General features: G+C 32.8%; 1 protein-coding gene across 1 annotated transcript; it reads left to right on the top strand.

The window, feature by feature from the left end:
- The first annotated feature begins 2,544 nt into the window (after positions 1 to 2,544).
- LOC143058025 (sodium/hydrogen exchanger 9B2-like) lies at positions 2,545 to 18,743 on the top strand. Its single transcript, XM_076231486.1, has 12 exons — positions 2,545 to 2,568; positions 9,889 to 10,340; positions 10,793 to 10,883; positions 11,551 to 11,733; positions 12,110 to 12,285; positions 12,943 to 13,049; positions 13,627 to 13,791; positions 14,102 to 14,210; positions 15,092 to 15,228; positions 15,992 to 16,163; positions 16,963 to 17,325; positions 17,949 to 18,743. Exons 2-12 carry the CDS (start codon positions 9,905 to 9,907, stop codon positions 18,476 to 18,478), a joined length of 2,469 nt encoding a protein of 822 aa, XP_076087601.1. The 5' UTR covers positions 2,545 to 2,568; positions 9,889 to 9,904; the 3' UTR covers positions 18,479 to 18,743.
- Positions 18,744 to 24,484: the final 5,741 nt, after the last annotated feature.

The following is a 24,484-nucleotide window of genomic DNA, read 5'->3' as shown; positions in this document are numbered from 1 at the left end:
CGATCGTGTTCAGAGGTAAATATATCATGCAGATTCAAGACAAGAATATTGTATCAATTATAAATCACAGTAATGGGTAGGTTTTGCAAAGTGAAGGCACAAGCTAAAGGGAGAGAAATGTGTGATGCCACTGTATAAGAAGGTTGGTCCCCTTTCCCCCGGCGGGTATCTATCTTAAACAGTATTTTTGCTTTGCAGCAAACAAAGAACTCCTGCAAGTTTCCTCAAATTTAACACTTTTATTTCAAACGGACGTGGATGCGTCTCTATGCATCCAACACAATCAAACTATGCAAGAACGTACCGCCTGAGCAAGGATTTTGTTGCAGGATGCTATCTTCTAGAATCCCATGTGACAAGTATTCTACACACAGTCAAATATGCAAATCAATTATTTATATAAAGTAATGCCAAGAAATGATTCTTTATGTGGTCTAAGACAATTACAAATATACCTGGTATCTTCATATTATATAGTAGCTGTCTTGCTAATCTGAATTTTTCAAGAAAATTAATGTAGCACTCGTATAATGTGGTTGTTCATGTAGTACTACATGCATTGAAAAAGATGCTGCTCATTCGATAAAGTTGGTCTCGTTCCGGTTTTGTACGATTTCAACTATTTCAGGGCTGTACAACATGTATATACCTTAGAACAAACGGATGCTATATGAATAGAAATCAATATACTGTCTTCTGTGTATGAAATAAAGTCATTATAGGAGTTTGACATTGAAAAAAAATAGAAATGATGACGAAATGTTTTTCGTTTAAAATGTTCTTAATTTGAATACCACATGGCCGCCATTTTAAATGTGAAAACACGCTAAATAATGTTTAACTATGTTTGTCATGTAAACGTTTTCCTTGTCATATAAAACAAATATCTTCTGTCAGTAATTTCATTTTGAGAATTATTGTTAACGTTATTTGTCCTTCAAACAAATGAATATAACTAGCTTTTCCAGGAAGCAAAGGTGTTAAGTGTCAAGTTAATTTTTAAAACCTAACTGACAGTCAGAAAAAAACCCACACATATAAATAAACAGCGAACCCATAAATAACATTCTAATATAGCTTGCTAATTTTTTCAATGTAAAAATCCTTCATTCTTGTTTTAACGTTTATCAAGCAACTTAAGACATCAAACAACATTCTAATATAGCTTGCTAAATTTTTTAATGTAAAAATCCTTCATTCTTGTTTTAACGTTTATCGAGCAACTTAAGACATCAAACAACTTTTGAAAGTTCTAAGATTTCCAATTGCAGTACACATTTATCGTAAGACACGTAGAAAAGTCCTTTTGTTCGGAACAAATCTCAACTTAGGTAGCTTTATGCATACGGGCCAAGACTTATAACTTATGTTCAAATACTCTTTTTGAAAATCTATTTTTTTTACTGTCTGAAGATTTTAAATTATAATTTCAGACCAACTTTTTTTTGCACTCATTCCAAAAAGAAGCAGAAAAACGCACAGTTTAATATATATCATCGAATACGTATGTCCTAAATTTGTCACCTCACCGAATGCGTGTTTTTTGTTCGTCCTTAAAATAGTTTGACGTTAATTGCAGATCTCTGGTAGTCTGTGTTTCACTTATTTTTAGCTTGTTAAAAATCTGGAAATGTACCCCTTTGTTTACCTATACAAACTTTTTATTTAATGCGCATTTGTTAGTTTGTCAGCGTTAAGGAATACGTTATGTTTTCTGGAAACTTAACAGATAAGCTGTATTTATGGGTTTCGCTGCTCGTAGGAAAACTACGTTTGTCGAAGCAATTTTGAAAGTCAACATCTTTTAAGCTGTCTATTCGTTAGAAATCAATCTGTTACTAAATTCATAGCGTAGAAGTCGGTCCCCCTCATCTTTCCTCTGCCTTACTAGCAGTGGTATGATCAACGTCTCTTTGATTCTAATGTTGTGTTATCAAAAGAAGCTTAATTCACTATAAGTATAAAAAAATGAACGAATTTATACACAAAATTTGTATATATAATTACATGCATATATATGAGGGAAACATTGGATTTTTTTGGCGAAAAAAGAGGGTCGCCTCTCCCCCTGGATCCGCCTTCTTCTGCTTCTGTTCTTTTATGTGTCTAGTTACGTCGCTAGGTGTCCCTCATCAATATGACTCAAGATTGACCAGTGTAATAAATCGTATTTTATTTCTTGTCACACCTTTTTTATTTATCGTTTTGTGTATACGTAAAGTGACGAAATAAAGAACAACTTAATATAACAAGACATACAATTCTGTATTCTAAACAATTACGTTTTTGACATACATACATCCATTGATGCATTGCCAGCTTACGGTTGTCATATGTTAGAGTGACAGGGAGGACTATTAAGATATATTTTTTTTTGTCAGTTGGAATTTTGTTTGTTTTGAAAAAGAGGCTTTGAACAGAATTGCAGAAACAGGTACGAATTTCAGCATCTTATTTAATTGTGTTCGAATAGTTAAATCAGCACTAATCGAATTTAGATATTTTATTTAATTGTGTGTTGGAACTGTGTTAGTTTTGAAAAAAGTGGCCTGGAAATTGCGGAAATAGGTACAATTTAAATATTATATTTAAAAGTGTGCTGTAATTGTGTTTGTTTTGAAAAAAAGGAGGTAAATTAATAGTATTGTAGAATGATATATTAATTCAAATATTTTATTTTGTGTATATATGTTACTGTTTGCATAACATTACATATATATAGTACTGCAACCAATAGTATATCGCATACACATGTACATCTTTTAGTATTTTTTTTCACGGTGATACAGGTGCGCTTAATTAGTGCAGTCACCACTAGGTCTAAGCAAAAATCTAATTGCATGCTTATGAACATTTTTATTCGATTGCAATGCAAGCTTTCAATACCGTATATTTTGTTGGAGAACAGTTTCCGATGATAAAAATAACCTAGGAAAATATCAAAATTTTAAGATTGACACAAATAACAAAAAGTTTGAAAACATCTATGAATTTATTAGACCACTAACTTGACAGATAAATACATTAAGGTCTCAACAACACAATACAACAAGAACATAGGACAATATCTAACCCGTTATTAAAGAGTATGTCTTCAAATATTTGTGGAAACTGTCGAATGAAGCATACATGTACTCTATTGGCTGGTGTGTTATTTCTTTCTTAAATCTTTTATTTTAGGTGTATGTTTTATTGTAATTGTAATGAGTCAAAACTTCTATCTTACCAGTGAATAAGTCAAATAAAGTTTATCTATTATGCACATGTTTGTCAAAAACTCAATTTTTCAAACATTTTTCTATTTTGTAAGTAAACCAAACCTGTTATCGTACGTTTGGTAGCGGTGGGACCAGGATTTTTAAAAGAGGGTCAGTCAGGACTCACAGAAATATGATGTAGACAACTGTCAAAAGTAAAATAAAAACTACAACTGTCAAAAGTAAAATAAAAACTACAACTGTCAAAAGTAAAATAAAAACTGTCATTAAAGGGGGGACCTACAAAACATTTGGGAACATCCCATGATGCAGTATACTTAGGAATTTGGAAACAAGCACACAGACCCTTTCTTTTTTTTTCTGCATTTTCACTTCCTTTATTTGTATGCAATAATTCTAAAACTGTTTTTCATAAGACTTACTATTTTTTGTCATAGAAATAGAAATAATACCCAAACTGAGACGATGTAATAAAGGCTGGCACGTAGATGACATTTATGACATTTGTCCATAAATAGTTGATAGATATGTTACACCTATTCTTGTGTCGTTTTTCACTTATCCGACACAAAACATCATAAATTTGTTTGGCCCGGACATTATTTTTACCACTTGTCAAATTAATACGTCATACCGGGGGACATCACATCCATGTTTTTATTTTATTTCTTAATTTTTCCTAAAAATGGAAACCACTCCCATTGTTAATGATTTCCTTAATTCGTTCTTATCCTTTTCTCGTTTCGTTTCTTTCTAATTTCATTCAACTTCATATATGTGGTACTCCTTTAACTATTTTATTATGTATGCATGTTTCTCTCTTCGAGTATCTTACGATTTGCTGTTATTATATTGTACATACAATGTAGCATGTTTACAAATGACATGTGGGTTCAATTTTTTTTAAAAGTCAAAGTTGACAGTTATTTTTTAATGCAGTCATTTCAAAATTGACAGTTACAAGTTCGGAGCTTACATTTCTAGCATCCAAGTTGGAAACTTAGAAACGAGAAATTTCAAACAGAGAATGTCCCTAAATAGTATATTGATTACAAATGTAAATTAGGATAGCGTTAGGGATGTTTGCTCCTCCATCTTTTATTTTTTGCCAGATTTTCGGAATCTTCTGGTTTTATCCATGTATTGTCATTAACAAAAGTTGCCCACTATCCCCTATTTTCGTTTCATAATTTTATTACATAAAGTTTAAAAAGCCATATTTCAAAATTTTATAACATTCTTGTTATTTTTTCATAGTTTTTGAAGCAAATAAGGTGTCAATGTTAAATATAAGAAAAATCTAGCGAGAATTATTTCTCGCCAAATTTTCAATGGCTTATACAATGTATTTCGAAAACGAGCACACGGGCCCTCCATTTTTTCTACTTTTTTAGTTTCTTTATTTATATACTATCAATTCGTAATAGTTTTTTAAAAAGCTTGTTATTTTTTAACAGAGTAGCGAACATCTTTAACAGCTACAATTAAAATTGCCAATACATGCCATTAAAGAGAACTGAACAGCATCAGCTAAAGGAGACTAAATTTTGGACCTTTGCACGTGTTATCTATGCTAAACATGTTTTATTTTTCATCCTATCCACACCTTATTTTATCCACACCTTATTTTACCGGATTTGTAATCACATAAGCAACACGACGGGTGCCACATGTGGAGCAGGATCTGCTTACCCTTCCGGAGCACCTGAGATCACCCCTAGTTTTTGGTGGGGTTCGTGTTGTTTATTCTTTAGTTTTCTATGTTGTGTCATGTGTACTATTGTTTTTCTGTTTGTCTTTTTCATTTTTAGCCATGGCGTTGTCAGTTTATATTAGATTTATGAGTTTGACTGTCCCTTTGGTATCTTTCGTCCCTCTTTTATTGCTTATTATCGGTACGACAGCACGGGTCAAAATCTGCTATACAAGATTGCTAAAACATTTTTTAATAGCAACCAGGAATACTGGTTCTGTTGTGTCTGACGTACCTGACGTGTTCTTTATTTCAGAAATTATCTAACTCTGTAGACTATCAAATGAAATGTGTGTAGAAAAAAGAAAGAAGAATTGCTTTATATGTTTAAAATCGATCTATAAAGAAATTTGCTATAAAATGTTACTCATTATCATTTGAAATAAACTGCTCTTAAAAGACATATAGTTTAATGAAAATGAAAAAAAAAAAGTTTATAGCAAACGGAAAAAGAGCTAGTTCTGTTTGGACTTATAGAGAAATCTTTGACATATTAAATGTCTTGTACTGATAAATGTTTTCTATAACTTATTATTTAATTATTGTCTCAATAGTATCCTTTCCCTCTTTCCTCTGTTTGATTACACATCACGATTTTTTGCAACTTTTTAACCAAAAAAATATATCTAGAGCAAACAGGTTTATAAAAGTAGATTAAACAATTCTTCCTAAGAATTTACATCATTAACAATTTACAAAACACACACCAAAAGGCATGTTGTGGTCATGCTGTACATAGTCATTGTGTACCATCAAATGAAGGAGGTCTAAAAGTCACGTGTAATTTTAATGTCACTTCATGCCATCGTGCCTTAGGACAGTACATGTTGTAGTGTTTTAACCTTGTAAGAGACAAAAACTACAGATAATTAATATTTTAAACATGCATTATTAACGAAAAGATATGTTACATAAGTAATTATAATAACTTTTACAACTTTATAATTTTCATTAATAAAACTTACTAAAATAATCCCTGTATCTCCGACCTCGGTAATCTGTAATATTATGTTATTTGACTAGTATGTGTTGTTTAATTATTTGTATTAATTTTTGTACAGCATTCTAGTGGTTGAATTATTTAAATCAGGAAATACCACAGGCATTCAAAACTTAGTACATGTATATTTTGACCTACTATGTGTTTTTTTTAAACTATATCCAAATTTAGTCAGAATGAGATTAATTGCTACCTCTTTGTTCATTCGTTTTTTTCTACATCTTTTTTATTGTTGTCTTTCTGCTGTCTCATTGACTCTATCCCCTTAATCTTCGTGCGCGCGACACAAATCGAAGTACTGTTCTTTGATGAGGTCGTTAATGCGTGCATTTATAAGGGATCTGAAAATATATATTTTCGAAATCAAATTACCCAAAATTTAAAAACAAACTATTTTTTTTTAGTCAACTGATATTAATTTTATTTGAACAGGTTCAGATAACAGAATTTATCCCGAAAAAAGTAAATTCACTAATATCAATAGACCAAGGTTGTCTCACTAAAGATGCCATTATAATATTTTCTTCTTCGATAGAAAAGAAAGAATACAGAGTTTATTCATTCGTGACACACAAATAAATACATTCACAGCAAAACACAACGCAAAGGAACAGACGTTTGTATTGTCAGGCATAGATTACCGCAGTCGTATTTAACAAAACTTTTTAGAACTTTGGGTCCTCATTGCTATTCAAATTTTTACTTGTTTGGCTTTATAACTTTTTTGACCTGAGTGTCACTGATGGGTCTTATGAAGACGAAACGTGCGTCTGACTTATCAAATTATAAGCCTGTAACATTTGATAACTATTATTGCGGTTATTCATCTCAAAGTATTATTGACAACATGGAACAAAAACTCTCATTCATCTGTCAGGTTTTATACGACCCCTAGCACCGGTTACGTTTATGTGGCTTAGTTTTAAAAAAGGGGGGTGAAGGAGAAAATACAAAGAAGGGTATCACAAACTATATGATGAAAAAAGACGACTTGGCCAAAAGAAAAAAATGCGAACAGACACAATTACCAGTTCACAAACACCTAACAGAAATATAAATGTTTAGCAAAACTATCTTTAAAAAAATACTGCAAGTGAAACCAGGTCTTCCGAAAGTGAAAGTAATTCCAGCTCCGCTTGTGGCACTCGTCAGAAATTAAATTAAATTTAAATAAACATAAACTACTGGATAATAAGTATCATGCATGTTACATTGTATATGATGTTACATAACTTCGACTGTTTAAAGTTTAGTATGTTGACCCGTATAAACTTTTATCCAATATTACGGTGAATATCAAATTTGGACGTGCGTACTAATGGAGGATAATAAACCTTATCAGGTCAAGCAAGATTTTTTTTTATCTCATTGGAGACAGAAAAAATGTTAATTTTAAAAGAATTAAGGAATAAAACTTGCAAGGTGTTACAACGGGTAAGTTAGTTGTATATCTCAAATAAAATTGATGAAATTAGAATTTGTTTTGCAGACTAAACACATTTTATAGAACTCGTATACATAGTGCGAACTTCTTTTTAATTCCAAAAGGGTGGTTTTGCTTTAAAGAGATGTCTGTTCAAGTCAGGAGCCTGTAGTTTAGTAGTTGTCGTTGTTTCATGTCTGTCATGTAATTTGGTTTGACAAATTGTAAAAATGAAGCTGTTAGTTTTTTTTATATTTTTCCTGCCTTTTAAAAGCGACTATAAGATATGTTTTCTTTATTGTTGAAGGGCGTACGGTTTCCTATAATTGCTTACATTCACTTCAATTGAGCTTTGGTGGATAATTGTCCTATTGGCAACCATACCGACTCTTCTTAGTTTTATATTAATCAGAAATCAATTTAGAAAATCCTCGATAAATATACTTGCGTCCAAATACTTCCAATGGTCTGTAATTTAAAGACACCATAAATGATCAACTTCCGAAGCAAGGTTGTCGCCTCTCCGGACATTCCCGAAGTCCTGCGTTTGATTGCCGAGTTTATGAGCTTCGGTCCTTGCTTGGAAGTTGCATAAATGATGTCCAAGAAACCACACTAGATCATTAGTTCGAAATTGTTCAATATTGATTAAGAAAAACTTGAAAGGACTAAGTTCGACATTTATTGTACATAAAAAGAAGAAAACTAACTAAGTCAGACGGAAAACTAAAAAGAATTCTAGATAAATACAAGAAGTTGGAGTATTTCCGCACAGAGGTGACTTTCATTTCGTTTGCTTACATAGTTTCTTTTACAAAATAAAAATTCTCCAAATTTGCGCAATAGGTTTCTTTGTATTTCAAAACTTATGGCGCAATAAGGTGTGGTCCTAAAGGACGCACGAACGCACAAGACTATGACAAAATTAAACCAGTGCGCTTTATCTTTTGTATGTGTTGACATTATATGTTTTACAAACAACAATATGCCTCGAGGTATATTTTCATTGTACAGGTCATATACACTTATGTTTTTGAAAAAAAATTCAAGCATTCATTGTATATGTATACTATATTTTTAGTGATTGACGGTCGGCGATGTCCTATAAATAATGTCAATACCCACAAAAACATTAAATTGTAACGTCACACAGAAATTGGGGGGATTTTTATTTTTTCCACAATGAGGTCTTCAAAAGATTGACAAATGACCAATACTTGTTAACTAATTCGTCCGGTCCGTGTTTGAGTGACAAGGTAGCAAGTGACCGACATTTGTTATCAAATTGATCCAAACCGATTTAGATTTTGGTATTGACCGACACAAGTGAACATTTTGGTCCAGTCCGTTTTAGATTGACAAGTGACCAATTATACTTGTTAACAATTGGTTTTACATAAAATATTATAAAATATTTTTCTATTTCTTTGATGTTTAGAATATTTATTTCAACGAATTATGAAAGATTACCATTTCTGTCAAAACAGTGTTCCAAATTAGAGGGCACATGAAAGACTCCTCCCGAGCAACAAATAGTTGTTTCCTCAATACGTTACACTAGAGACATATACTATAATATATTATACATATGTCTCTATTAATAAATATACATTAAAAGAGACCTATAATATACATTGTACATTAAAAGAGACCTAATAATATACATTGTACATTAAAAGAGACCTAATAATATACATTGTACATTAAAAGAGACCTATAATATACATTGTACATTGCATTGTACATTAAAAGAGGCCTATAATATGCATTGTACATTAAAAGAGGCTTATAATATGCATTGTACATTAGAAGAGGCCTATAATATGCATTGTACATTAAAAGAGGCCTATAATATGCATTGTACATTAAAAGAGGCCTATAATATGCATTGTACATTAAAAGAGGCCTATAATATACATTGTACATTAAAAGAGGCCTATAATATACACTGTACATTAAAAGAGACCTATAATATACATTGTACATTAAAAGAGACCTATAATATACATTGTACATTAAAAGAGACCTATCTTACTAAAATGACTAAAATTAAAACATACTGTGGTTGTACAATTTAAAAATAACATATGATGATGACTTCTAGTTTTATATTGCATGTATTGTTTTCGGCTGTTTATGTCAAAAACGAATACCCATACATGGCATATGATGTTAAAGTCTGGATATGGTCTACAGAATAGGGAATACTAATTTGCAAAACGTGCAGAGTATAGCGGGGTGACCAAAATAAAGAATTGAGGAAAATTGGAAACAAATGAAGAATAGAGAATAAAAGTTCCCTGAAATATAAAGACAGGTCAAAATGAATAAAGAATAGAGAAAAATGATAAAAGAAATTATAGAATAAATAAATAAATAAATGAAGGAATCCCTATCCAGATCCTCATGTGTAATTTATCATACTGATAAATATATGTATGCCAATACAGCGTATGACTAAAATATGATCTTTACCCATATATTTGTTTTTCAGAACTAATTGCAATAAAATGAATGGAAAATCTGAAATACGTCAACGTGACATAAACCATGGTGCCGGAAACGGAAAGATTCCAAACGGAAATAAAGATGAAGATGAAGATAACAAAAAAGACAACGAATCAAATAAAACACCAAGTAAAATAGATCAGATACAAGATACATGTACCACGTGTTGTATACCATGTCTTACGAGTCACAACCCCCTTCCGGAGTATCCATCACGAATACAGCGGCTCGGGCATGCCTTCATGTTGCCTCTTCACGAAAATGTTGCCACCTATCTCCAGTTTACTGTCGTCTGCGTCCAGTTATGGATTATTATCTATTCGTTAACTCACGGACAAGCACTTCCGGGAGGAAATTTGTTTTCTTTGCTAATACTGTTTATTGGCTGTGCTATTGGAGGCTATCTGATTTCTCTTATTAGACTACCTCCCTTGTTAGGTGAGATAATTAAAGAGAATTTTGCATATTTTTTTTTTTTTTTTTTCGTTCATTTCCATTCATTTCACACGATAAACTTTTATCCTTGGTGAACCTTTAAAAATTAACATATTGAACACGAAAAAAGGAAAATGATAAATGTAAGAGAACAAAACATGGTTACATGTTATTGGCACGCATACATATGGTACTTATAGAAATGAAACTAGACATTAGTAATTCAAAAACGAGGTATGAGTACAGATTATCTAAAGAAATATATGCCCCAACCTCTTAAAAGTGTAACGGTTGTTGCGCTTTACACTTCAGCACAGACGAAAACCATTCCAGCACCAAATAAAATGTGTCAAAAAAGTATGCAAATTGTTTTTGGTAGAAACACTCTGTCCTTCCTCGCAAATATACTTGCAGTATAGTTTTGCTGATAATGAATTGATGGTATTGTGTTTTAGGTATGTTAATTGTCGGAGTATTACTTAGAAATATACCTGGTGTCGACACAGTTGGCGAAAGTATCGACTCTAAATGGTCAGGTGCACTCAGGCAAGTTTAAATAAACAAGAAAATGTTCTAAGTCTAGCATGCATTCATTCTGATAGATGATTATTTCTTATAAATATGCTTCTTCCGTGTAATATTCTATTTTGAAGGACAATAATAAGCTCATGTAATCTATTATACCGCTATTCCAGAGTAAAGTGCTTTTCCTAGAGGCCGAATATCATTTTGTTTTAAACTATCATGTCCAGCATACAGATATCTGCGAATCGATTTTCATAATTTTTACTATCCATGGTCATATCGTTACAAGTTAAATGATTTATTACAAGTGTAATGTAAATTTCCGACAGAATAACTCCGCTACTACTGTTCTCTGCTGTTTTTTGTTTGTTTGACATGTATTGTGTATGTCTTCGTTTGACATGTATTGTGTATGTCTTCGTTTGACATGTATTGTGTATGTCTTCGTTTGACATGTATTGTGTATGTCTTCGTTTGTCTTAGCATGTGTGTATGCTTCTTTCAAATAAAGTATTTATTCATATCAAGATTTTGTTTGTTAGTGCTATTTGTATATAAGCATATTTGTAATTGATAAACACCAACAATAAGCTAAATAATTTCTTACATACTTTTCAATTTCATTTCCACATAGTTGTTTTCATTCCACGAGCCAACCAAATATGAATGTTTTCTTGTATCTTTGTAGGAAAATAGCCCTAACTGTCATACTAACCAGAGCAGGTCTTGGTTTGGATATCGTGAAGTTACGGAAGTTATCATGGGCTGTTCTACGATTGGCACTCTTACCCTGTACCTGTGAGATTATAACAGTGGGAATAGCATCACACTTTATCCTCGGGTTTCCATGGATATGGAGCCTTATGTTAGGGTTAGTCATTATGAACAGTTTTGGTTTCGAATCTAACTCTGAAACCGTAGCACAAAAAAAAAAAGATACTGCTTTTTCAAAAAAAATCCCCGAAAGTGTGTGGTTGTAGGTTTTATGAGTCTTAATAATTTCTTACTATTCTACCTTCACTGCAATAACTCTCGAATTAGGAACAGATCCAGCCGCTTTAAAAAGGGGGCCCCAACCCTGAGTAAAAGGGGGTTCCATTCAAATGCATTGATCGTCAAAAAAGGGGTCTAACCCCCGGGACCCCCGCCACTGCGAATTATATCTAGAAAGCATATCTTGCCTTTGATTTGAAATGAATAAGAATTGTAACAGTTGTAATTTCGTATTCAACAACTATTAATTTTAGATGCATTCTGGGAGCTTTGTCACCGGCTGTAACAGTACCCTCCCTCGTAAATTTACAAGATCGTCAGTACGGAGTGGAGAAGGGAATTCCAACGATGTTATTGGCTGCTGGAGGACTTGACAATGTTCTGTGTGTCACGGGGTTTTCTGTCTTCATGGGAATCATATTTTCTGAAGGTATGAACTACAACTGTCAAAGTAATAATTTTATGATTATTAGAAAGTATATATCAATGATGTTTTTTTTCTGAATCGTTAGAAACATTTAAGATCATTAAATGCCATTCATGTGTAAAGGTAAACATGCTTCATATAGGTCTGGCAAATGGTATATGTAAATTAAACAAACATTTGTAAAACCAGATACAGTAACAGTCCATTCAGATTGTTTTCTAGCTAAGGAATGAACTGTAGTCCGTTTTAAGATACTATAGAAAAGAGACAGGATTCCGACTCTTAGCTCGCTTGTCTCCTCTACAATCACACTCATAAGGAGGTAGACGACTGAAAAACTTTCGCAAGCTTAATAAAGGCAACAGCAGTATACCGCTGTTCGAAATTGATAAATCGATTGAGAAAAAAAAATCCGGGTTACAAACTAAAACTGAGGGAATCTTTAACAAAGCTAATACATGAGGCAATCGAACATTCCAGCAAATGTATTAAGAAATTAACTAGTCGGATGGCTTTCGTTATCATAATTAGTAGGAATAAAGGAGACATGGGGTGTACATCTATAAAACATCAACCCAACAACCCAAATAACCAAAAGATATCTAGAAAAAAACACACAGTCTCAAAGATAAAACAATTATTTCTTCTTTTTTGTCCTAGGTAATCTTGCTGTGACTATTGTGAAGGGTCCTTTAGGGGTATTTGTAGGCATAATCTACGGATTTGTAGCAGGGATATTTCTATGGTACATTCCTTCGAAAGACAGCGTAAGTAATGATTGCTAGTATTCAAGATGCATGTTATAACACGTAACATGTGTGCTTGACAGTGGCACACATTGTTTCACGAAACCTGGACAATTGCAGGATGACAACCCCAAACATAATTTCTTCAGGAAATTCACCACATTGGCAGTTATTTAAACAAACAGATCTTCAACGATAATACAACAATACTGTATTTAAGAAGTTTATGAGTGCTTTTATCATTGCGATTGCTGAACTACGAAACTATTTCTGAAAATGCTGCCTACAAAAAAAGAATCAGAATTTAAAATGCATGTTATGCAAAACCTATACCATCACACTAGTAAAATCATATCATATGTTTCTTAATTTCCATTAGATAGGACAATCGGATGTTATACGCAGTTAAAAGATGAAGTGGGGTCATGTTTATTTGTATGTACTTTTTGTTATCTGAAAATACTAAACAAAACTAAATTTGTAAAGATCACAAAACTAGATTCAACTGGATACCAGTGAAAAGTCTGTATCTATTTATCTTTGTAATGTTTACATACATGTTTGATTTACAGATATAATCAACAATTTATATTTGTAGGCAAATAAAGTGTTTTATCGTTCTTTGTTATTATTTGGATTCGGTATGATAGCCATATTTGGAAGTTCCGAAATTGGACTTTCAGGAGCTGGTCCCCTTGGGTGTCTAACGACTGCGACTGTTGCAGGTTACAAATGGCGCTTACGACGTAAACCAGGTGAACAGGTAAATAACTACCATATGCTTGGTATGAAGTTGTGGATGGCGGGAATCATAAATGGTTTCTGCTCTTTGTTTTGCCCAATATTAATATCTTTATTCAAAAATAGCTCCTTTTATTTTTTTCTGTTTTCTTTATGTTTTGGCCTATTTTTCTAAAATTGTAGGGAAATGGATTTTTTACTTTCTATTATGTAAACGCTAGCCAGACCCTCTGATATCAGTTCAGCGATAAGTAAATTGTCCATTTTTCTGTATTGCATCCATTTAAAAAAAAATTAATGTATTATAATTATTTACATTTTTTACCATTTAGGACGAAGTATCTGGTGTCATGGCTTTGGTATGGTTGATTGCTCAACATTTTCTATTCGGATTGATTGGTGCAGCAGTTGATATTGGGAAAATACAGTCAAGTACAGCTGGTGGGTATTAATTCGACTTGATCATTCAATGCTCTAACATTGACCATTTTTCAAACTTGAATGCTCTAATTGACCATCAATGACGGTTTTTAAGTTTGGAATTTTATAATTGATTTATTTCCAAAAATGTGACGAATTCGTGTTTGTTGTATTTAAGACAACACAATTATTTGTTTTATTTGTCGTAATGTATGTTGTCTATTATTTTTTTGTCTATTGCATTCTCACAATTTCTAGAAATGTTTTGCTATCCGTCATAGTCCGTCATATTGGAGGGAAAAAGAGGCAGAGAGTATGAAAAATTCATTCTACCGTCGAGATGAACTGACAACGCTTTGTCAAAAACTAACAAAATTCACGAAAGACTACATGAAAAACTCAATACTGAGCAACAAGACCCCCCTCTTTATAAAACAACAGGAATGTAGAACAATTGTGGATTTTTTGGTTATTAAATGTGTAGAAATTTAAGTTCTATTTAGTGCTATATATTTTACATTAAAATTTGATTATAGATTGATTATAGAACAGTTTTTCTCGGTCAATCAATATTTTATAATTTTTATATGCATTACCAATTTGGATTTTGCATTTGACGTAGTGAGGCAGCATATGACATTTGAATGAAAACAAAACAAACAATGAAACTAGTGCTGTTTTACTTATATAAATTGTTAAACCTTTGATGACGGCCACCTCTATTACCAAAACATCCTTGTTGTCAGTTTACTCTTCTTTCCCTGCTGCAGTCATACATATCTATTTTGAATCTAAGTTCACAGATTGCTCCTCTGATATGATACTTTTACCCTGGTCTAAGTGATTTAACTGAATTTTCACCTTTATGTTGATATTTCATTGTACTTTCTTCTTAATTACAGGTTTAGGAATACTTACACTAGCAATTGGTCTAGTAGTGAGAAGTGGGGTTGATTTTACAGTTACACTGCGTACTGGATTTAATATCAAAGAAAGAATTTTTATAACTCTAACCTGGTTGTCTAAAGCCACTGTGCAGGTAATATCATAACGCTTCAATATAATATAACTTTATCCAACCCCTTTTTTTATTATAACCACTAAATATTAAGCATCCAACAATCAGCCAATCTATTTTCTGGTAAACTGCATTGAAACAAAATGACTTAAATAAACGTCTTGTAGACATCTTTTATTTAATATTTTATTTTGAAAAAAACAGTTAATATAATGAAATTTACAAACAAACAAACAAGACATTGTTTCGGGGCCAACGACAATTGTTTTCATAGAAGTAGAAAAACGTGTTGACAAGAATGGAGTCTTTGAACTATTGAAGAAGGTTGGATAACAATGTTAAAAGTCACAAGTTATAACGTGGTCTGTCAAATGGTATATGAAAAGGGAACCTGTACAAGTGTTGTTAGATGTATAAGATAAAAAAAAATCACAATAGATACCATTATAAAATTGTGAACATCATACGCGCGCCGTTTAGTTTACAAAAGACTCATTATGTGACGCACTAATAAAAAAAGTTCAAAAGACCGAATAACGTTCGAAGTTAAAGAGCACAGAAGTCCAAAAATTCCGAAGTTGAAGAATCCAAAAGGTTTTGCCAAATAATTGAAGTAGTCAAGGTGGAGATCATGCAACGAATGTTTGCAAATGCATAACACACCTTCTTCACTAAGTTAAACAAAAATGTTTTCAATCTCATAACATGGTTTTTGTAATATTTTCACAAATAGAAGGGAGGAGCGTGGTAATGTTTACAAAATTAAAAAAATTGTTATTTTTAGGCTGCTATTGGAGGACTTGCATTAGATAAAGTAAGGGAAATGTCAAATCCGGACCAAGAAATGTTGAATTATGCCACAGATATTTTAACATTGTCAGTCCTTGCAATTATAATATGTGCACCAATAGGAGCAACCCTTATGGCAGTTGTAGGTCCAAAATTTCTACAAAAAGGTAATCTATTTATTTATAAGATACAAAAACTGATATGAAAATGACTGGTTACGATTTTCGAATGTTTTGAATTATCTTGAATTAAGCACTTCCATTATCAAATATAATGTAGAAACGTTAAAAATACAAATGTGTTTTCCTCCTTATTTCAATTGAAAGGTGAACTTTCGGGGTTTGTTGTTCGTGGCGTTTTGATCTAGTAGACGTTTCCCGTTTTTGTGGTATATGCCCTTTATTTTACAATTATTTTTATTTTTTTATTTTTTTTTTTTGGCTACAGAGAAAGCTGGCTATACGATATTACATTGTATTGACCTTTAATTGAAGGCAGTCAGCTTATCTGTAACTGCTAATACATTGTTGTGTCTAAAGCAATTCCATCGTGTTTCTTTTTATTTATATATGGAGGGCGAGAAAGAAAGTCTGAATTCATAGTGTTATTATATGACTATGCTTCACCTAATTCAGATTGTCATTATTTCGCTCCAAAAAAAATTAATTGAAAAATTGGGTATATAATTACACACGTGCAACACGTTTGTTATGAGAATAAGCTTAAATAGAATAGCCACAATTGTCTTAATTCAACTTTCTTGGCGGGAAATGTTAATATTTGAAAACACACAGAGAAATTATAATTGTTTACCATCTTTGTCAAATGAAAACGTATCCTACAAATGCCAAACTATTTTGCTTTTGATTTCCTAGTATATTAATTTTATTGATTTGGTCATGATGTTGAACGATCAATATATGTCCAACATTGAACCCCAATTATAAAAACCTGTTTCTTTCGTAGGATACTTAGAGGAAGAAGTCATCGAAGTTTGCACAACTAACCCGGATGTTAATAATAAACATATCCAGATGATTGATATGACAAAAGTGAAAGGTGAACCAATCGAATTAATTGAAAAGCCTGAAATGACTGAGATTGTAATAGAACCACTTGAAAACACGAATCTGGAGATTTCAAAACCATCATATGATACCAAAGATACAACGACAGAAGCCGAATCACAAAAGCCGTCACATGATGCCAAAGTTACAACGACAGTGACAAACACCGAATCTCAGAAAGGCTCGGATGTAATTGAAGTTCCTGTGCATAATGAAGAAAAATTAAGTCAAGTTAATGATGAAAATATACCTTTAGAATCAGGTATGTAAGCAAAGCTTTATTATTTTTCTATTAACTTATTGTAGGAAGAAAAATATGCTTGTGGGCAAATGGTCATAACAGCATAGCTTTGAACAAATAGAAAATTGATATTGCTTTATACAAATGTTTATAAAGAAATATAGGGTATTGCATTTGAAATTGTCTTCATTTTAGTATATAATTTTATTTATCATTTTTTTCTATTTATCCTTATGCTTCTAGTATCATGTGAATAAACTTTGCGTTTATTTGGCAGACGTTAGAATAGTTGAAGAGTCCGTCTTGTATATTTATATGAATGCAGGAGATACAAATAGGGAAATCAAAACTCATAAGCCCAGGATAAAATCCGACAATATCATGGCAAAAAATATCATAAACAAGTATACGAACACTTAAAAAAAAATGAGCAACACAAATCCCCTCCAAAACTTTCGATGTTCTCAGATGCTACAGAATGGTTTTCAGATGCTGATCAACATGTGACATTCGTCGTGTTACTTCTATATCAATTGATTTCGCAATAATAGCCCTGTAATTTACTCTAATCTTACCCTAAATTGTCACAGAATTATTAAACCATTTGTTAAACCCTAAAACTGTATGCTTGTTTTGTTTTGCAGATGACTTTGACGATACGATAGACATAAATCATCCAGACTATCCAGAAGTCTACAAATCTCATTTGAAAGTGACTCTGTCAGATTCTAAAATAAAAGACACTGTATCAATAGTTCAAGTTGAAAACCCAAAAGTAAAAGACACTGATTCAATTGTTGAAGCTGAAGACCCCAAAATAAAAGACACTGAATCAATAGTTCCAGCTGAAAACCCAAAAGTAAAAGACACTGATTCAATTGTTGAAGCTGAAGACCCAAAAATAAAAGACACTGAATCAATAGTTCCAGCTGAAAACCCAAAAGTAAAAGACACTGAATCAATAGTTCAAGCTGGAGACCAAAATGTTAAAGACATTAATTCAATAGTTCCAGCTGAAGACCCGAAAGTAAAAGACACTGAATTGATTGTCCAAGCTGAGGACACATCAAACACAAATGAACACAAAGGGCTGGATAATCCAGGCTTTCAAAATACAGACAGTGGAGACGAATCTCTGGACAAGAATATTGATGAAAAAACAATACAAACTTGAAGATTGAGATGGCGTGCTATTATTGGCTAGCAAAGAATGAACACGGAAAGATGTTCGCCCCGCTTCGTTGAGCTCGAAAACAAACGTTTATTCTAGGTGTGGTATCAGAGGTGTGTGGTTATTGAAAAGTAATAATATGACCAGATCGACCTTCAACGTATGTTGTGTATGCATTTGAAACTGTACTAAAGTCTGTTTTTTTTCTGTTAATTGTTATTGTATTGTTTTTAAATCATTAATAATAAAACCTTTTGTAAATTCATAATTTTGATGATTTATGCGTATTCTATTTCAACTGAGATCTGAGACGAATTTAAGATTGAATTATATTTTATGAGAATAGCAGTACTATGTCAACTAGGCAAATGAATGTCATTTTAATTCACGTCAGTGGTCTAGAAATATTCCAAATATAAAATAATTCGCTCTAAAAAGGCGATTAGGGGAAACATGTGACAAGACATCGACGAACTGTTTTTGTGGCTAGTAAGTTATAGTAGGTATAAATATCATTTAGATGTTCTAAATTTGCAAATATAAACAATCAGAAATAAATATTCGTATGACTTCTGGTGTACATGAGTCACTCGTGCGATTTGTGGCTCGGTCAAATATTGCTGACACAATCAGTAAAAGTTAAAAATAAAGGATTGTCTTATTAAATACTACATTTCAATCCTGATATCTATGATGAGTTTATTTACTGATATTTGAATGTATAAGATTGCAACAAACATTTCTCCCGTAAGTTGAGGCACAGATCCATCGTATGCATCATCTAATGTGTGATAACTACTGTAGAACTAGTGTTATGTTTATTTCAGTCGATTTTCAGCATAATGATGTTTGCAAGATTTTATTCTTTTTTTTTATAATTTTGGGCTATATAAATTAAGGCAACAGTAATAAACCGATATTCACGTATAAGGCAAACTGACAAACACCAGTACACAAAAATACAACATAGAAACTAAAGACTGAGCAACACGAACACCACCTTAAACTGGGATTTATCTTAGGTGTTTGAAGGGTAAGCTTCTGATGTGGCACTCGTCTTGTTGTTCATGTAAGTACAAACACGGTGATAAATATAATTCGGTAGGTGACATTCGGGGAAAAGGCGACGGGATTGTAGTTATAAAAATTGGAACTTATACTTTGTCATCTGTGAAACACATATTCCATAACGGTCAACCAATACGTACGTAATGGCGTCTGTAAAATGCGCGATGGGGTAATTTCATCTTCATCATTTTGTACTTTTGATCTAGTGAGCTCTATAAAAGAAATCATCATAGGAAATACAAGCCCTGAAATATGGTGTCGTAACTTGGAGATATATTATACTTCGTATAAAGGCTCTGCTTGAATGTTGCTATATAGAAATGGAACGTTTACAATTGGGTGGCTGAAATCAACACTGTTGTCGTCAGATTTGTTTTCAACCGACCTTCCTTGTATAAGAGGGACGAAAGATAACAAAGGGACAGTCAAACTCATAAATCTAAAACAAACTGACAACTCCATGGCTAAGAATAAAAAAGGCAAACAAACAACAGCCCACATAACACAACATAGAAAACTAAAGAATAAACAACACGAACTCCACCAAAAAACTAGGGGTGATCTCAGGTGCTCCGGAAGGGTACTAAGCAGATCCTGCTCCACATGTGGTACCCGTCGTGTTGCTTATGTGATGACAAATCCGGTAAATAGTCTAAATCGGTAGGTCACATGCATAAAAGGGAAGGGGGTTGTAGTTACGACGTGAGGGGCATATCCGATTTCATTTGTCAAACGGTTATTCCATAACGGTCAACCAACTCGTGATGGCGTCCGTAAAATTTACGAAGGGATGATTTCAACTTCAACATTTGGAACTCTTGGTTTAATAGCTTCCTTGTGAGCAGCAAGCCTCTATCAAGAAAATCATGATAAGAAATGCAAGCACGGGAATATCGTATCAATTGGGAGATATATACCCCGTACGCAGTTGCAGTTGGAATGTTGCTACTTAGAAATGGAAAGTTCACAATTGGAAAGCTGAAATCATCTCTTTTGTCGTAAAGTTTTGTTTTCAACCGACCCTCATTGTCAATTTCTAGATGTAAGTCAAGATATGAGACCGACTTAACTGTATCTGTAGTATCCTTTATCTCTAGTTCGATGGGATAGATGCGTTCAACATAGTCACCAAAATTTTGAATTATTTAGTGAAAGAACATCATCTATATAGCGGAAAGTAGAGTTAAAGGATATTGCTAACTTCTTATCTTTTATCGTAAAAAGTTCCTGTATAATGTCAGCCTCATAATAATAAAGAAACAAGTCGGCAAGAAGAGGTCACAATTTGTTCTCATTAAAAACACGTCCTCCGAACGTAACAAATATGTTGTCAATCAAGAAATCAAGCATCTTGATAATGTCAGTTTCAGAGAATTTTTTGTTTGAATCAGAGTGATTCTTTACAAAGTAGGATTTATCCCTCCCTAAGACGAGATACTTGTATCTACGTTGGCCATTCTTTTTTATGAAACAAAGCAATACCAACTCTTTCAATTTGTCTTTTAGTTTTGACATAACACTCAACCAACTCGTGATGGCGTACGTACAATTTTCAAAGGGATGATTTAATCTCCACCACCTATTACTCTAGGTTTAATCGATTCATCTCATTGTAAGCAGCAATCTATAGATCTCTTTCCTCTTACAATTTAAAAAAAAAACATTTGCCAGTCTCTACCCATTTTCTTGGTATTCATCATTTTAAACTTTAAGACAAGTCCAACTTTGTTAAAAAAAAATAAGACAAATGTAAATACACAATTATACAAAATCCTGTTTTATAAAAGTTTAAATCCTTCTTTGTGAAGATCCTACCTGATTCAAACATACAATTATTTCTAAATGACATCATCCAGATGCTTGATTTGTTTTATTGACAACATATTTGTTAGTTTTTAGATCGTGTTTAAAAAAAAATCGACAATCAAATGTGCTCCTTTTCTCGACGACCTTTTCCTTGATTCATATGAGTCAGATATCATGTGTCGACATACGGTTTCTTGCATTAATGGTGTTTGGTCTCTGGTGAAAAGTTATCTAATTAGTTATCTTCTCAAATATTTTTATTTTCATACAGGGGCAAGACATAAAGAATTATAAGAAATGTTCATGTTAACTTCACGTTAATGTTCCGTTATACTCACGTATATCAGTGGCGGATCCAGAACTTTTCCTAAAAGGGGGGTGCTGACTGACCTAAGGGGGCCCGCTCTGGTCATGCTTCAATGATTCCCTTTATAATCAACCAAATTTTTCCCACAAAAGGGGGGCCCAGGCCCCTCAGCCCCCCCCCTTTGGATCCGCCTATGATATCATCTCTCTAAATAATTCTGTGTTTGTCATGCATGTTGGACGTATCGATGTATCCCACATGGAAGATAAATGTTAGTCTGTCTCATATCTTGACTTATACTAAAAAATATTTAAAAACTGTAATGAAAATCGGTTGACAACGTATCTTTACGAAAAAGTGACTTGTCGATTTCTATGAAGGAAAAATAAAGCAGTGCCTTCATATGATACAAAGCTTCCGTTTACATTCATGACATTTTCTCGACAGTGGGTTGCTGTTTACAACGTAGCTAACTTTTTAAGGAACCGCGTACGGGTTCCAAATGGTCCATTAGAAGTCATTCCCGAAAAAGATTAAAAACTTAGTCTCAAGTATAAGGAACAGATGACCAAGGGTATTTCCCCATTGTCGTAACAGAAAATCTGATATTTTTCCTTCAATTGAGACATCTGCCAAATAAGACTTAATCATCGTACTTGTTCTTACCATTAGCGACACGAAGGGAGTTACATGTGGGACAACATCTGTCTACTCTTTCAATGCAAATAAGATAAAATCCGGTTTTACGGTGGTACCCAACACCTTCACTAAAAAGAATTTGGCTCGTTTAATTTTTATAAAATTATAACAAAGTATTTACTATAAACCGTTTGACAAAAATATAAAATTTCAAAAAATTTGAACCAACCAATTATTCAGAAAAATTACACTGGTTATATAGCAGTTTGACAAACATTCGTTTTGATCATTGAGGAGCTTATATATAATATTCCCATAACAACACAACGTAATTAAACGTTTAGCTGATTTTACAGAGTTATCTCCCTGTAGTGTTATGTACCCGTCCACCTTAATTTAGTTCGTGTTGCTCAATCTGTAGTTGTTTTATGTAGGGTTGTGTGGATCTTCTCGTTGTTTATCGTTTCCTGTCATACTACGTTGTCTGTTTCTTTTTTACTTTTGAATGGTTCTGTGTATTATTTGCTCAATTATTTGTCTCTAAGACTTTTTCTAATTTTTTCCATTTAAAAGATTTTAAAAACAATGATTTGATCAATGAAAATCACGTTTAAATTGATTGTAAACGAACGCTTTATTATATTTTAATGACAACTCGGATCAAGATGTTGCATCTAGAAAATGTACAAGATGTTACATGTCATGGTGAGAATCTTTCATGTGTTATTTTTGATTTGTAAGTATCTAAAACCCTTAGCAAGCTTATGTATAGATATGTGTTGCTTTTATATTTTTGTTGACATAGCTATAAATTGTTCAGAAATAGTAAATGTATCAATTGCACTTTATTAGCAGCTGATCATCTTAAAAAAAGTATTGTTGACAGTAAATCACAACAACTAACTAGTTGTGTGTAACAAATAGGAGTATATATAAAGGATTATTTTAGCACTTGGATATACCGTAACGTTACCGCTGTACGATACAATTAACTAAGTAAACCATTATTTAACGACAACAAAAACCCATCATGGTTTCATCATCCGAATTATAACCGTCCATTGCTATAAAGCTACCATTCCAACAAAACCTGCATAAGGAATATCTATCTACCAGTTGATACGACTATTTCCTTGATAGAGGATTACTACTTATACATGCTGAGGAAGATTTCAACTCACTTATTCCAATTGGTAAGATGAAATCATCCATTCGAAATTTTTACGGACGCGCCATTACGAGGTTGTTGACCGTTTTGGAATATCTGTTTCATAAATGACTTCGTTTATGTTCCAACTGTCGTATTAACCAAGTGCACAATTCCGTCCTCTGTTCCTCGAAAGTGATCTATGGAATAAGCCGAACAAATGTATCACCAGTTATGTACCTTCTTGAGTACCTTATGCCACATTTGGAGCAGGATCTACTTTTGCAACCGGGGCACCTGACAGCACCCCGATTTTTACCGTGACAATGTCAGTACGATTTTGACTTTAGGGTTTGATTATCCCTTTTTTTTTGCCTTTTTTAATTAACTACAGGCAAATTATATATATTGATGTTAACATTGTTATATATATATGATCCTCACCCATAGAAAAACATTTACACAATACAGATAAAACAATAAATATCCTCAAGTCTAGTTTAATATATGAAAATTTCAGAAATGTACAAATTAACTAAAATCATAAATCATACAAGACTAACAAAGATAAGAGGCTCCTGAAATGGGAGTGGCACAAAACTGCGGCGGGGTTATAAACATGCTTGGTGAGATCACAATTTTAACCCTCCCCTATATAGCCATGTAGAAAAACAAGCACAGGGCAATACGCACAGTAAAACTCAAAATATGTGTTACTCAGGTGACGATGCATATGTTCCAAAAAATGTCGTGATTAAAATCCGGTTCCCTTTTCGCTTAGGGGACGACCATTTGATATTCTGTATTCTAGGGGGGGGGGGAGAGATTTGTTTTTGATCGGTTATTTATTTTTTTAAACTAAGAGGACAGACTATTCATTTTCTGCACTATTGAAGTAATATATTATGAATAATACATATAGTATAGTCAAGTCATTATGTACCATTTAATTAGATTAAACACCCCCCCCCCCTCTGCAGAAATGAATCGCTTAAAATTCCCAACTGAATATACATGCAGGCGCGTAGCTACGTTTACGTCA

This window comes from Mytilus galloprovincialis, chromosome 14, assembly GCF_965363235.1.
Source record: "Mytilus galloprovincialis chromosome 14, xbMytGall1.hap1.1, whole genome shotgun sequence".
Lineage (NCBI taxonomy): Eukaryota > Metazoa > Mollusca > Bivalvia > Mytilida > Mytilidae > Mytilus > Mytilus galloprovincialis.
Note: the sequence above shows the minus strand (reverse complement) of the source record. Positions and strands in the feature narration are given on the sequence as shown.